The following is a 16,474-nucleotide window of genomic DNA, read 5'->3' on the forward strand; positions in this document are numbered from 1 at the left end:
AGCGATCTCGCTGTGGCGTCATAAAATCAGCGATCTCGCTAGCTTGATCGCTGTGTGTGACGTGGCCTTTAGACCTATAGGGGGAAAAAAAACAAATTATATTATATATAATCTAATCCTTCTGGGTTACTGCCTCTGAGCTGGATGGATGCCTTCTTCTTTTTTCTCTACTGAATTTATGACTTATAAGTATTGCCCACTATGTATCTGTGGTACTGTAGCCCAGTCTCTCTCTTTTCCTAGAATCTAATGTCTTTTCATTTGTAGAAAATAGATTTATCAAGAGCTATATACAGTATAATACAATATAGTATTCCCCCTGCTTATATTACCCTTCATGACTTGCTTATAGCCTGCTCTTCCTTCTGTAATGTGTTCTCATTCAAGTAAATTTCAATAAACCACTAGATGCACTTCTGTATAATTTTGGCATATTTCTGAGAACAGTTCACAATCCATATTAATAAACATATTGTGTTTTTATGCTGTTCTATTGCAAATGTTTGTGAGTAAGTAGGATCTATCCATATTAATCAACATATTGTACTTGCTAGCAAACGTTGAAATATATTTATATCAAAATTTTTCCAATAAATTAATAGAATATATGTAAGCTCTGACAGTCCAGTCACACAGTTATGCATTCACATGCAATAATTGTGCCCCATTTTTATACGATTGTACCCCATTTTATGCAAATGGATCACGAGGTGTATGTATGCTTGCTGATATACATAAAGAACAAAGGCAACAGTGAGATGCTGAACTAGTAAGGAATTATCATGTTCTTTAACCCCTTCATGACAGGAGCTTTTTTTCAGTTTCGCATTTTTCGCTCCCCTTCTTCCAAGAGCCATAACTTTTTTATTTTTCCGTCAATATGGCTATGTGAGGGCTTATTTTTTGTGGGACGAGTTGTACTTTTGAACGAGATCATTGGTTTTACCATGTCGTGTAACAGAAAATGGGAAAAAATTCCAAATTGCGGTGAAATTGCAAAAAAAAAAATGCAATCCCACAGTTGTTTTTTGTTTAGCTTTTTTGCCAGGTTCACTAAATGCTAAAACTGGATTCTCCAGGTTATTACGAGTTCATAACAGCTGACATGTCCCTGCTTTGATGAGGGTCCACCGCCTGAGCCCACATCAAAGTGGGGGTGCTGTCATCGGACGTACTATTCCGTCTGTTGACAGAAAGGGGTTAAAAAAATATATATACTTACTAGCTGAAGAGCCCGGCGCTGCCCGGGCATAGTAACTAACTGTGGTTAGTTATAGCAAATTATAATTATCCTCCATCCCATAGTCCCGTGCCCATATACCCATCATACATATCCACGATCCCATAGGCCCGTGCCCATATACCCATCATACATATCCTCCATCCCATAGTCGAGTGCCCATATACCCATCATACATATCCTCCATTCCATAGTCCCGTGCCCATATAACAATCATACATATCCGCCATCCCATAGTCCTGTGCCCATATACCCGTCATACATATCCTCCATCCCATAGTCCCATGCCCATATACCCATCATACATATCCACGATCCCATAGGCCCGTGCCCATAAACCCATCATACATATCCTCCATCCCATAGTCGAGTGCCCATATACCCATCATATATATCCTCCATCCCATAGTCCCGTGCCCATATAACCATCATACATATCCGCCATCCCATAGTCCCGTGCCCATATACCCATCATACATATCCGCCATCCCATAGTCCCGTGCCCATATACCTGACATACATATCCTCCATCCAATAGTCCAGTGCCCATATACCCATCACACATCCTCCATCCCATAGTCCCATGCCCATATACCCATCATACATATCCTCCATCCCATAGTCCCGTGCCCATATACCCATCATACATATCCGCCATCCCATAGTCCCGTGCCCATATACCCGTCATACATATCCTCCATTAAATAGTCCAGTGCCCATATACCCATCACACATCCTCCATCCCATAGTCAACCATTATGACATCATAATGAGCGGCGGCAGGGATTGCAACCTATGATGACATCAGTGTCGCCATGGCAACCATTGTGACATCATAATGAGGGGCGGGGCTTGATACGCACACACTTTCCCCATTATGCAAATAGGGGCATTATTACATCATAATGAGGGGCGGGGCTTGACGCGCACACACTTTTTCCACAGTATGTAGATGGGGGCAAAATTGTTTGGTGAATTGGAACGCGCGGGGTTAAAATTTCGTCGTACAACATAGCTTAGGACGCTCTCGTGGCTCTAGCTGTGACGGTGCGGATGCCTATCCTGGACACACACACACACATACATACATACATACATACATACATACATACTTTGAGCTTTATATATTCGATAATATATAAAGCTCAAAGTGTGTATGTATGTATGTGTGTGTGTGTGTGTGTGTGTGTGTATGTCCGGGATAGGCATCGGCACCGTCGCAGCTACAGCCACAAAATTTGGCACAGTCACATGTCTGGACCCCGAGAGCGTCCTAAGCTATGTTGTGAGGCGAAATTTAACAATTTTGCCCCTATCTGCATACTAGGGGAAAAGTGTGTGTGCGTCAAGCCCTGCCCCTCATTATGATGTCATAATGCCCCTATCTACATACTGGGGAAACAGTGTGTGCGTATCAAGCCCCACCCCTCATTATGATGTCACAATGGTTGCCATGGTGACGCTGATGTCATCATAGGTTGCAAGCCCCGCCGCTCATTATGGTGTCATAATGGTTGACTATGGGATGGAGAATGTGTGATGGGTATATGGGCACTGGACTGTGGGATGGAGGATATGTATGACGGGTATATGGGCACGGGACTATGGGATGGAGGATGTGTGATGGGTATATGGGCACTGGACTATGGGATGGAGGATATGTATGACTGGTATATGGGCACTGGACTATGGGATGGAGGATATGCATGACGGGTATATGGGCACGGGACTATGGGATGGCGGATATGTATGATGGGTATATGGGACTATGGGATGGAGGATGTGTGATGGGTATATGGGCATGGGACTATGGGATGGAGTATATGTGATGGGTATATGGGCACTCGACTATGGGATGGAGGATATGTATGATGGATATATGGGCATGGGACTATGGGATGGAGGATGTATGATGGGTATATGGGCATGGGACTATGAGATGAAGGATGTGTGATGGGTATATGGGCTCTCGACTATAGGATGGCAAATATGTATGATGGGTATATGGGCATGGGATGGAGGATGTGTGATGGTTATATGGGCATGGGAGTATGGGATGGAGGATGTGTGATGGGTATATGGGCATGGGACTATGCGATGGAGGATGTGTGATGGGTATATGGGCACTCAACTATGGGATGGAGGATATGTATGATGGGTATATGGGCATGGGACTATGGGATGGAGAATATGTATGATGGGTATATGGGCATGGGATTATGGGATGGAGGATATGTATGATGGGTATATGGGCACAGGCCTATGGGATGGTGGATATGTATGATGGGTATATGGGCACGGGACTATGGGATGGAGGATAATTATAATTTGTTATAACTAACCACAGTTAATTACTATGCCCGGGCAGCGCCGGGCTCTTCAGCTAATATATATATTTTATGTCTCTAAAGCCACCATCGAAAATGCGGCAATCTGCACCGACTGAGCTGCTAAGTTGCGGAGATGCACAGATCTGTTAACTGTATTGTGGCCGCGGCCAGGTACTTCACATCCAACCCATATTGATTTGAATTGGGGTTTGATGTGCAACACCTAGCCATGTATACACTTCTATTGACAGAGCTGTGCTATACAACTCCGCAATTGAGCACATCCAGCCGGTAGTGGCAGCACTGGGAACAGCCAATCGGCGTTGGTGCCGAGTGCTGCACCTCTACCAATCAGATATTGTAAAAGTCCTGGAGAACCTCTGATGAGAATGTGAATGATTTGTTACTTGTGTACTGTTCAATATCCAGTATCTATACATCGTCACCATTTTAGAGAAGTGATTTTACTTTTTGTCATCCTGCAATGCTTGACTTTGTAGCACGTGTTTTTCTTATCAAAAAAATTTCCTGCACAAACCGTTTAATTTGTGTTTTCTAATTTGTTTGGGTCAAAGAAGCTGTTTTCACTACCAGTGTCGTGCTTATATATGATATCTGAATGATGACCTTTCCAGTAGTTGATTGCTTCTGTGATAAGCGTGAAATAAACGGTTTATGAAAATGGACTCCAAAGAGCTTAAATTCAGTGTGTTTATCTTCAAGACAGAATTAATGTGTTTTTATATTCTGCCTTCAGTGTTCAACTTTAATTGTTCTTTTAATATAAACAGTTCCCATTTTCTGTTATTGTGGTAAAGGCTATGTACTCTTACGGAGCTATTTTTTTTTTTTGTTTCTGCATCTAAAGAGTAAATGACATGTTGGGTAGTCTTGATTAAAATAATTAATCCGTTAGGTCAAAGTAAGAGCTGAGTACACTACAGTGTTTAGAACACAAATCTGTTGTACATTGTGCTCTTGACAAAGCTAGAGTGCGAAACACACATAGTTGTGCTATCGGGCATGTGGCTGTGACTTTTTTTTCTTTATCTTGTCATCTGGTAATATTCTCTTTCTGCATTAATGTACATCCAGTTCTTTGCAGCCTATTGCTATGATAGTTTGAGACAAGTTATCCAATATGGACTCTCTTGTTCTCGTATGTGTGCTGTAGATTCTAAGAAAACCAACAGACTCGGCGTTCATGATCTGCAGTTTTTTGAGCCTGTGCATTAGAATAATTAATTGAAAGGAGGGTATGTGTTCAAAATAATAGCAGAGTGGAGATCAATTAGTGAGGTCAATCATTCTGTGAAGAAACAGGTGTGAATCAGGTGGCCCTTAAGGGTGAAGCCAGGACATGTTGTACATGCATTTCACATTGAAAGCCTGAGAAATATTGGTCGTTCGAGGCATTGTTCAGAAGAACAGTGTACTTTGATTAAAAAGCTGATTGGAGAGGGTAAAACTTATAAAGAAGTGCAATGATGGGCTGTACAGCTAAAATGATGTATTTTGGCATAGATTTTATATACTATTTAATATACAATTTAGGAATAGTCTTGGTTATTTCCCTGTCTTACCTTCTGCATTCACTTAGGAGTTTTGTGTTCCTTTATGGGATATCACCTTTTTATTGCTGCTCTTTTCTGATTTTTTTTTTTTTATGAATAATTTAAGAAACACTATTTTATGTGTGTGTACTCTGGCATATTGGTCTTTTGTTTCTTTTAGTTGTTGAAATCCCTATGTAGTCTTCTCTTGCAGTCTACTTTTTCTCCCAACCACTCTCTTGTTTCTTAACTTCAGAAAAGAGCAGAGTGGAGCAATGGAAGACAACACCTCATCAGACTATATTTTATAAATAGCATTAAAACTTCAAACAAGACTAATTGCATTAAAAAGTAAAAAAAAAAAACTGTTTTTGAGTTGTGTTCACTGTTAATTATTTAATCTCTTAGTGGGATAAACCCTCCTAAACTGCCTAAATGGGCATGCAGGTCCTAGAAAGCAGAATATAATGATACCGTGATATCTGCGATCCATTAAGTTATTCTAGAGAAATCCACATTTTAGGCTACTTTCACACATCAGGTTTTCGGCGTCAGGCGCGATCCGGCATCGTGCCGGAATGCCGGATCCGGCAAATGTTTTGTAAAACCTGATGTGCCGGATCCGTCTTGTTCTTGACAGACAAAACCGGATCCGTCTCATCCGGTTCATCCGTTTTTTTTATCCGTTTTTCGACGGATTACGCCGGATCCGGTTTTTAAAATTGACCCTTGTGGCCTTCCGAACGGGATTGCCTACTGGAAAACTATATATAGCGTGTTCCTACAGCCCTTCTTTGACAGGTTGGAGAGGAGAAAGTGCAGGTTGGAGAGAAGAGCAAGTTACTGGCGAAGATGGATGTTGTGATTGGAAATATTTTGAAGAATTTGGCGGATTTTACAGCGGAGGCGAATCGTTTGAGGGTGATTGTTCTGGAGAAGGAGAGAGCGAGACAGCAGCACATCAGGCATCGTAGACGACGTTTGTGGATCCACCCCATCACAGCCAAGAGAATGACGCGTGTGGTCTATTCTACACTCTGCATGGACCTTCGATGAAACCCGGAGAAATTTTTTGGATATGTTAGGATGAAAATGGAGAATTTTGATTACTTGGTGGAGCGCATTGCACACCTCATAAGAAAAGCGGACACCTATTGCCGCTTCTCTGTTTCACCCGCAGAGCGTCTGATGGTGACTTTAAGGTAAGCCACATTTATTGGATATGCTCGCATCAGAGCACACTTTCACTGCAATCTTGTTGGTGGTAGTTTGTATCTCCAAGTGTTATAGCTGAGTTTTGGTATGTAATGCTGTGATTTTACACTAATTGATTGTTTTTTAATTCCCCACAGATTTCTTGCAACTGGAGAATCCCTTTCGTCACAGCATTTCCAGTACAGACTCGGGATTTCCACCATATCTGAAATAGTGAAGTACACATGCCGTGCACTGTGGGACTCCTTAGCTGAAGTTTTTACCAGAGCCCACAACAGAGAGGTGGATTGAAATTTCTGAAAAGTTTCAACAAATATGTCAGTTTCCCAACTGCTTGGGCGCTGTGGACGGGAAACATATCCGCATTGTAAAGCCAGCCGGATCGGGATCGGAATATTTCAATTATAAGAAATATTTTTCAATTGTCCTCATGGCCATCGCTGACGCGGAATACAAATTTATTGCTGTGGATATTGGGGCCTATGGCCGCTCCAATGACTCTCAAGTTTTCAAACTGTCTGCCATGGGGCGTAAACTGTATGGAAACACCTTCCAGTTCCCACCCCCTAGACCACTGCCGCAAACATCTGGTCCACCTATGCCATTTGTCTGTGTAGGGGATGAAGCCTTCCAGCTGTCAGAACACCTTTTGAAACCGTACGGTAGCAGAGGATTGTCAAGAACAAAACGCATTTTTAATTACCGCCTCACAAGAGCAAGAAGAATGGTTGAATGTACCTTTGGTATTCTGACAGCCAAATGGCGGGTCCTATTGACTGCGATCAACCTCAAGACAGAAACTGTGGACGAGGTGATCAAAGCTTGCGTGGTCCTGCACAATTTTGTTATCTGCAAGGAACCCATTTCCATTGAGGACACCTCTGAAGAAACCACCTTGCAAGATTACCATGACATTACCACTAGAAGTTCTGTGACGGTTTCAGTAATGAGGGACAATTTTGCAATATACTTTGTCACCTCAAGGCAGAGTACACTGGCAGGATGACAGAGTGTGAAAGATTTGTGCCCTTAACCAAAATTGTGTACCAACAGTATATACCTTTGCCAACCAAAGTTGGCTATCTTGTCATGGTCTTACTATTTTTAGCTTTAGGCCACAGGTGTGTACCTGGTTGTGTTTTATGCAAAGTATTTCACCTTTTAACAAAAGTTGTGTACATTGTTAGGAAATCACCAACAATAAACACAACTTTTTAGGTGAAATACTTTGCTACAAACACAACCAGGAACACAACTGTGGCAAAAAGCTAAAATTTACCCACAGTTATATACCTAGTTTTGAATACCATTTTACCTTTTAAATACCCTGTATTTAACCTTTTTCGCCGCAGAAAGAAATGACAGACAACCAGTGTAAAATAATTTAACTTTTATTGAAAAATGTTTTTTTTAGTAAACTTTTTTTAAATTTTAATAAACTTTTTTAATAAAGCTTTGAAACCATAAAACTGGTCATATTTATTTAAATACACACATTATAAATCTGTGTAGTGTGGGGTGGAAATACTGCTGGAGGGGCTGCAGGACACTTCGACACTGGGAGTGTGGAGAGAGGACTGGGATCGTGGTGGGGAAGGAACCGTTAGAGGTGAAGGTGTGGAAAAAACTACAGAATGGGTGGACATGTGGGAGGCAGAAGAGGTGGTGGGTGGTGGAGTGGAGGGTTGGGCAGGGACTGTAGGAGCAGATGATGTTGATGGCAAGTTGTATGGGGAAGGAGTTTGGTACGGGGCAGGTTGCTGGAAGTTGGGAGATGTCTGGTACTGGGGAGGTTGCTGGTACTGGGGAGGTTGCTGGTACTGGGGAGGTTGCTGGTGCTGGGGAGGTTGCTGGTGCTGGGGAGGTTGCTGGTGCTGGGGAGGTTGCTGGTGCTGGGGAGGTTGCTGGTGCTGGGGAGGTTGCTGGTGCTGGGGAGGTGGATGGTATGTAATAGGAGGGGGAGGATGGAAAGTGGCTGGAGGGGGTGTAGATGTAATAGGAGGGGGAGGATGGAAAGTGGCTGGAGGGGGTGCAGGTGGAGGAACTACTGTGGTGGGAGGAGGAGGTTGGGAGGTAACTTGCTGGAGAGCAGCGTGGCATGAATGCATTACATGCATCTGCTGGGCAGGAGAGAGCATTTCCATGCGCTCCACAACAGACCTGAAAAAAGTGTGGTTTGGCGAAGATCTTGCTTCTGAATGCATGGTTTGCAGAAGTGTCTTCACCTCCAGAATGCTGGAGTTGATCTGCTGATAGCCTGCGGAGATTTGCTCTGACAAGACTTTTAGACAGTTCTGGAAAGATGCATTCAGATGCAAGAACTCTGGCGCATAAGTCTTTTCCTGACCCCTCTGCCGCTGCCGCCCAGTACCCGCAGGTGTACTAGAGGTGGCAGGGGCAGAAGGGTGGGGTAAAGGGAAAGCGATCTCCTCACCAGCAGCTTCATGTAATGTAGGCGGCCACGATGCTCCTGTGCTGGTGGATGGGACAGATGGGTCGAATGTGTGGGAAGGCTGGGAAGGTGCAGATGTACCGGGGCGGTCGAAGTGTCCCTCGGTGCCGGTCTCCTCTGGGATCGCCTCAGAAGGGTTCAATCGTGCAGGCTCCCGAGTGCTGCTCACCGTGCTGTGGAATAAAGAGAAAAAAAAACAATTAAAATAGTGACATGGTATGGCCCTGGCTGAAAAAAAAAATTTACATCTAAACATTTTTTTGTCACATGTGGTGAGTAATATTTACCTTCTGGTGACCATTGTATCCCGGAGGAACGACAGGGCTTGGGCGTACTTGTACTTGCTCCTGCGTCCTCCAGATCCACTCGGGGCCCGCATCTCTTTATTGAACTCCTTGAAACGATCCCTCACAGACCGCCACCACTTCACAATTCTCTCCACTGAAACGAGAAAGGACAAAGTGGTTAGTATACAACATCAGTGTTTCCCAAACTCCAGTCCTCATGGTCCCCAGGGGTCATGTTTTCAGGATTTCCATAGTAAATAGAAATCCTGAACACATGATCCGTGGGGACCACGAGGACTGGAGTTCGGGAAACACTGGTTTACATCAAGCAACCGGTACTGTATATACTTACGCTCTTTAATCTGGGCCCGAGCATCGAGGTCCTCCCAGCGGTCCACAAGGAGCGAACAGATTTCCTCCCAGAGTCGTCGGGTAACGATCAGGTCAGCGTGGCGGCGGTCAGCCATATTCCAGAGCGGCTCCCTTTCTCTGACGAGATCGATGAGGTGGTCCACATCGAGTCCTCCATCCTCACCGTCAGAGTCGGGAGCACGCTGTGAAGGCTGTTAAAGAAAAAGACAAAAATAACATAATTAGCCTCCACAAAAGAAATGAAATAAAAAAGCCAAAAAAACAAAGCAAAAATATTTATACTTACACGCTGGTGACCGTCGCGTTGCTGTAGCCGACGACCCTGGGAGGCACTGCGAGAACCTCTTGGCCGAGCACCAGATTGGGAAGACTAGAGAAGAAAACAAAAAATGTTAGGTCTTTGGATGTTGGCATTTGTTTGCTGTGTGTGGTCTGCAGAACATTGATTTCTATGTGTTGTGTGTAGTGTGATGTTGTGTTTCTGCGTTTGATGCCAAAAACTTACCAATGGTGAGCCCACTCCAGGTGTCTGTCCACCCCTTCCTTCTTCTTCTGGGAGCTCCTCTTCATCTTGTGATTCCTGTTTTGAAATAAAAGGCAATGAATAATAATAATAATAATAATAAATTTTATTTTTATAGCGCCGACATATTCCGCAGCACTTTACATTTCAGAGGGGATTTGTACAGACAATAGACATTACAGCATAACAATAATCACATACAGTAGATTATAACAAATACCAAGAGGAGTGAGGGCCCTGCTCGCAAGCTTACAGTCTATGAGGAAAGAGGTAGACACGAAAGGTGGGTGGTAACAGTTGCCCTGATTGTATGGACCAGCCATAATGTTAAGTGTGTAACAGTACAGACACAGAGGGCTAATGGATGCATAAAGCATGTGGGAACATGATGCTGGGAACCTGGTTATGGTAAAATTTTTGGCTCTGCCACACAGGGATAGGTTAGGTTAATGTGTTGAGGCGATAGGCCAGTCTGAATAAATGCGTTTTCAGGACACGCTTAAAATTGTGGGGACTGGGGACTAATCGTATTGACCTGGGAAGTGCATTCCAAAGAATTGGCGCGGCACGTGTAAAGTCTTGGAGACGGGAGTGGGAGGTTCTGACTATTGGGGATACTAACCTCAGGTCATCAGCAGAACGGAGGGCGCGGGTAGGGTGGTATACTGAAACAAGGGAGGAGATGTAGGGTGGTGCTGAGCCATGGAGGGCTTTGTGGGTGAGGGTAATAAGTTTATACTGAATTCTGGAGTGGATGGGTAGCCAGTGTAATGACTGGCACAAGGTAGAGGCATCGGTGTAACGATTGGTGAGGAATATGATCCTGGCTGCAGCATTCAAGACAGATTGGAGAGGGGAGAGTTTTGTAAGAGGGAGACCGATTAGAAGAGAGTTACAATAGTCGAGACGAGAATGAATAAGAGAAACAGTAAGAGTTTTTGCAGAGTCAAAAGTAAGAAAAGGTCGAATTCTAGAAATGTTTTTGAGGTGCAGATGACAAGAGCGAGCCAGTGATCGAATGTGGGGGGCAAAGGAAAGCTCGGAATCAAGTATGACCCCAAGACAGCGGGCATGTTGCTGGGGAGTAATAGTGGAACCACAGACGGAAATGGCAATGTCGGGCGTAGGTACATTAGTAGCGGGAGGAAACACAAGGAGTTCAGTCTTTGATAGGTTCAGTTTCAGATATAGTGAGGACATGATATTAGACACAGCGTTTAGACAATCGCCAGTGTTTTCTAGAAAGGCTGGCGTGATGTCAGGAGAAGAAGCGTATAATTGGGTGTCATCAGCATAGAGATGGTACTGGAAACCAAATCTACTGATTGTTTGACCAATAGGGGCAGTGTACAAGGAGAAGAGGAGGGGGCCTAGAACCGATCCTTGAGGAACCCCAACAGTAAGAGGAAGGTGAGAGGAGGAGGAACCGGCAAAAGAAACAGTAAAGGAGCGGTCGGAGAGATAGGAGGAGAACCAGGAGAGAACGGTGTCCTTGAGGCCAATGGAACGGAGCATAGTGAGGAGGAGCTGATGATCCACAGTGTCGAATGCTGCAGAGAGATCCAAGAGAATTAGCATGGAGTAATGACCATTTGATTTAGCTGTTAGCAGATCATTAGAGACTTTAGTGAGGGCAGTTTCAGTGGAGTGTAAAGAGCGGAAACCGGATTGGAGAGGGTCGAGAACAGAGTTTTCTGAGAGATAGCGGATAAGACGGGAGTGGACCAGGCGTTCCAGGAGTTTAGAGATGAAGGGAAGATTAGAGACAGGTCTATAGTTAGCGGCACAATTTTGGTCGAGGGATGGTTTTTTAAGTAGTGGATGTATGATGGCATGCTTAAATGAGGAGGGAAAAATACCAGAAGAGAGAGAGAGGTTAAATATTTTAGTTAGGTGAGGGGTGACAGCAGGGGAAAGGGACTGGAGGAGATGTGACAGAAATGGGTCACTGGTGCAAGTAGTTGGGCGAGAAGATGCAAGGAGCCTGCTTACTACTTCTTCTGTGACTGGTTCAAAATCAGAGAGTGAGTTAGATGCAGTGGGGGAGGGAGGACAGTGCATGGTATGAGGGGATTTGGAGATAATTTCCTGTCGGATCTGGTCAATTTTTTCTTTGAAGTAATTGGCCAGATCGTCAGCTCGGAGCTCAGTGGTTGGGGCCTGTACTCTTGGATTGAGTAGAGAATGAAAAGTGTCAAAGAGACGTTTCGGGTTATTAGACAGTGAGATGATGAGGGTGTTGAAATAGGTTTGTTTGGAGAGGTGAAGGGCAGTGTTGTATGTTCTAAGCATAAACTTAAAATGGATGAAATCTTCGTGTAGATTGGATTTTCTCCACAGACGTTCGGCGCACCTGGAGCACCGCTGCAGGAAACGTGTTTGCACCGTGTGCCAGGGTTGTCGCCGTCTGCGTTGTGGTGTTCTATTTATAGGGGGTGCAAATTCATCCAGGGCAGTTTGAAGTGTTAAATTGTAATGCTTCAATGCAGAATCAGGACATGAGAGGGAGGAGATAGGGGCCAATGAAGACTGCAAGTTCTTCAGAAGTTTCTGGGTGTTAATGGCCTATGTGTTTCTATAAGTCTGGACAGTGGGGGTGACCTGAGCAGCCTGGCAGTTCTTGATAGAGAATGAAAGAAGATTGTGGTCAGAGAGCGGGAGAGGGGAGTTTGCAAAATCATCCACTGCACAAAGCCGAGAGAAGACCAAGTCGAGGGAGTTTCCGTCTTCATGCGTTGGAGAATTAGTAAGCTGCGAAAGGCCAAATGAGGAGGTTAGAGATAAAAGGTTAGTAGCAGATGATGAGAGGGGAAGAGCAATGGGGATGTTGAAATCTCCCATGAGGAGGGTAGGGATGTCACAGGAGAGAAAATGTGGAAGCCAAGTGGCAAAATGAATGAATAGACATATATTACAGAGATGATGGATTTTGGAAATGAAAACTTACCGTCAAACTCTGACGATGCGAGGGAGGGCTCCCAGAAGAAGATGTGCTGTCCTGTTCATGGCCAGACTCCATGGCTGTGGGTATTGCTGCTGCTGTTGCTGCTGCCAGTGCTGCCATTTCTGCTGCTGCTGCTGCATCTCTTGGGCGGCTGTTGAATAAAGAGAAACAAAGGGCCAATCAATATCTTGATATTCCATGGCCCTAGTTTGGACGAATGGGGGATTTGATAATTACCGTCTCTCATCTGCTGCTGGCCTCCCCTCCTCAGCATGTTCCATTTGCTGCTGTATTTGGGGTGGTGGTGGTGCTGATGGTGCTGCAGTGGTCTCCTGCCTTCTCCTGCGCTTGGTTGCTTTCTTGGGTGGCATGTTGGGTGTGGCTGTGGGTCCCACTGTCTTGCTTGCTTTTATATATGTCTTGTGGGCAGAGCTACTGAGCATGCTCAAACCAAAAAAACCGGATCCGACCACCGGATCCGGCTTTCGCCGGATCAGGCGCATTGCGGCGCTCCTAGGCTTTCATTGTATGAAAAAGCCGGACACGCCGGATCCGGCGTGTCCGGCTTTTTCGCCGGAGACAAAAAACGTTACAGTAGCCGTTTTTTCCAGACGCCGGATCGCGTCACATTGCCGGATCCGGCGAAAATCGGATGAAACGCATGGCCATCCAGCTCGATCCGGCTCTAATGCAAGTCAATGGGGGGGAAATCGGATCCGGCATTGCATTTCGCCGGATCCGGTTTCTGTCAAAAGCGCCGGATCGCGCCTGACGGCGAAAACCTGATGTGTGAAAGAGGCCTTACTTATTATGTAAATGAGCTGTTAAGATCTATGGACCGGACATAAATCTGCCTGAGAACCTGCCTCCAGAGCTTATTTTAAATGAAAAGGGGTGTTACCAGCGTGAGACATGTAATGACTGACAGTCTGTTCTCCTGATCTACATGTCTCACACTGGTAACTCCCCCTTCTCAGATAAAATAAGCTCTGGATGCAGATTCTTAGGAAGATCTGTATCCGGGCCATCGATATTGACAGCTTATTTACATATTAAAGTGTGGATTTCCCTGAAATAAGACATTGAATCACAAATATCAGGGTATCATTTTATTCAGCTTCCTATGACCTACATGCTCATGGCTTAGAAATGTTGATCCTACTGACAGATTCCTTTTAAGGAAACCTAATTCATAGCCTACATAAGATTTTAGTAAATACAATGGTATAGATAGTGGGTACATGTGTGACCACAGTGCTGGAAAGGACGCCTATTTTGGCACAAACCGGATCCCCAAAGAGGCAATTTTCACTTTTAAAGTGAAAGCAAGATGGCCCACTTTATTGTTGAAGAATAAATAATACATGTATGCCTGATTCATCAAGACTGACATTGTTGGCTCTGGTCTTGATGAAGAGGTGTGCTGCTGTCAGATGTTCCTGAATCACAAAAAGTTGCATGCCTCTTCCTGAATCTGGAGCATTTTGACGAGTTGCATCCAGGTACTGGAGCTGGATTTTTAGGATTGGACACTTCTTTAAAAGGGTTCTTTCGTAAACTAAATTTATCACTCATCCACAAGATAGGTAAAAATGTGCGAATGATGGGGTCCATATGAAAGGGCCCCTACTGACCACACATGAAAGTGAATTTCAAAGTCCTTGGGGTGAATGATACTTTAGTGAGCATATAGGACTCCAAAAGCATTGTCTTTCACTGGACGTTTTGGACGCTATTCATGGTCCTAGTGGCCACACATGCTAACTAACGATCCACCCACAAAGGGAACATTGGGCCCACCAATTTTGGGATCGGTGGGAGTCTCAGCCAGGTATCCCACTATCCTACATTTAACTTATAGGACAAGCTCTTTGAGGATATCCTTATCCTGAACACAGCAGGATTTACATGGATTCAAGTAGGCAGTCAGTCTTGCCCTTCTTCTCTGTCCCCTGCTCCTCTCTATCTCTTAAATATTCACTAAAATGTGAACTGAATTTTTTACTGACTTTTTGTTTTTCAGAGTGCTCAGTATTATAAAGTTACTACTGAACAATATCAGTCCGCCGCAAACACTGTGGAGTCAAGATTCAAGTAAGGCTGTTTTTTTTTTTTTTTTTTGTTTAATTTGTAAGGGGTAGAAAAAAGACTTGTATATGGTGTACGTAGTGTTTTGGCAAATTTATCCTGTAAAGTGAAATGTGATAAAATAATAAAAGCTGGTCCACCACACTGCTCATTGCTTACGGAGCTGCAGGTAGTGGTTTACCGTCACATCATGTGTTGGCGCCAATAACTGATCTCGTCCCCAGTGCTGGTAAGTATACATTTTTTATATTTTTAAATACAATTTCAACCTTTTGTATACATTTTTCAGACACTTGGTGAAAAACTGTTAGTCAAAGGCTGAATCTGTAATTAATATGGGCAGTCACATAATAACTGGGCAGTTCACATACCACTTTATCCTGTGTCCTAGGAGAAAAATCAAAATATACATTAAACTAAACTCCACCATTCCCAATAAGGTCATCCAGCAGTCTAATGAGTATGGGGGACTCCCATGTCTTGCCCCTACAGATCATGTTAGGGGAGAGAGTGACTTGGGACCCCCTGCCCCGTTGCACCCACCACCACACTAAGCTACGGTAAAAGCGGATTAAAGACGCACCACTATTTTATTTCAAAAAAATGTTTTTGTCTGTACCTGCCCAAAATTTGGGGTGTGTCTCATTATCTACAAAATATGGTACATTGTATATTGACAGGAAGCTGCAAATCATGAGTGAATAAATGGTTCATTTCACTGGATATACAGCCTCATTTTCCATATTTGTGGCATATTTACAGTAAGCGGCTAATCTGTGCTGGGGGCATGTGAGCTGTAGTCTGGGTAGTGATAAGATTCAGCTGATCAAACATTCATAGCACTGATACAACTGTACACAGCCCAATAAGTGACACAGTGAAATTAGTGTCTAAGCCCCTCATATTACATAGCAGAAACCTGCTGACAGATTCCTTTCACTATGCTTTGACAATTTGCACATGAGTGGGCGAAAAAAAGAGAGAAGGAGGGTGGTTGCTTTTGTGTTTATTGTTCAACAGTTTATTCTAAGGCGAAAGTGTAGAGGTGGATGCAATCAAATGATCCAATAGTTTGTTTTGGGCTTTCACTTGAAAGAAAAAAGATCAAAATCCTCACCGCCGACATTTAATACAATTATGGCTACCTGCTGCCACCACTATGGAGAGCTAACTGCATATGTTTTTGGCATTAAACCAAAGTGGTAAGTTTCTCGTTCGCCTTATTGGGGGACACAGAGACCATGGGTGTATGCTGCTGCCACTAGGAGGCTGACACTATGCACAAAAAAAGGTTAGCTCCTCCTCCGCAGTATACACCCCACCAACCGGCAGGAATTTCCCCAGTTTAGCTTAGTGTCAGTAGGAGGTGGACACGGGTCTTTCATTAGACCCATATCTACCTCGTCGTGCGTCGTTCCTTTTCAGGGTCCCGGAGGGATACAGAGTGAATAGTCACATCTGTAGTCCCAC

General features: G+C 44.1%; 1 protein-coding gene across 2 annotated transcripts in view; it reads left to right on the forward strand.

Moving 5' to 3' along the window:
- Positions 1-15,062, forward strand: part of CHCHD3 (coiled-coil-helix-coiled-coil-helix domain containing 3) — a 214,889-nt gene extending 199,827 nt beyond the window's left edge. For both annotated transcript variants that reach the window (XM_073580986.1, XM_073580987.1), the window contains one exon: positions 14,940-15,062. In XM_073580986.1, the coding sequence (XP_073437087.1) occupies positions 14,940-15,014 (75 nt within the window). In that variant the 3' untranslated portion in view covers positions 15,015-15,062. The remainder of the gene's footprint in view (positions 1-14,939) is intronic.
- Positions 15,063-16,474: the final 1,412 nt, after the last annotated feature.

Source organism: Dendrobates tinctorius, unplaced genomic scaffold (assembly GCF_039654945.1).
Source record: "Dendrobates tinctorius isolate UK_male_01 unplaced genomic scaffold, ASM3965494v1 ptg000066l, whole genome shotgun sequence".
Lineage (NCBI taxonomy): Eukaryota > Metazoa > Chordata > Amphibia > Anura > Dendrobatidae > Dendrobates > Dendrobates tinctorius.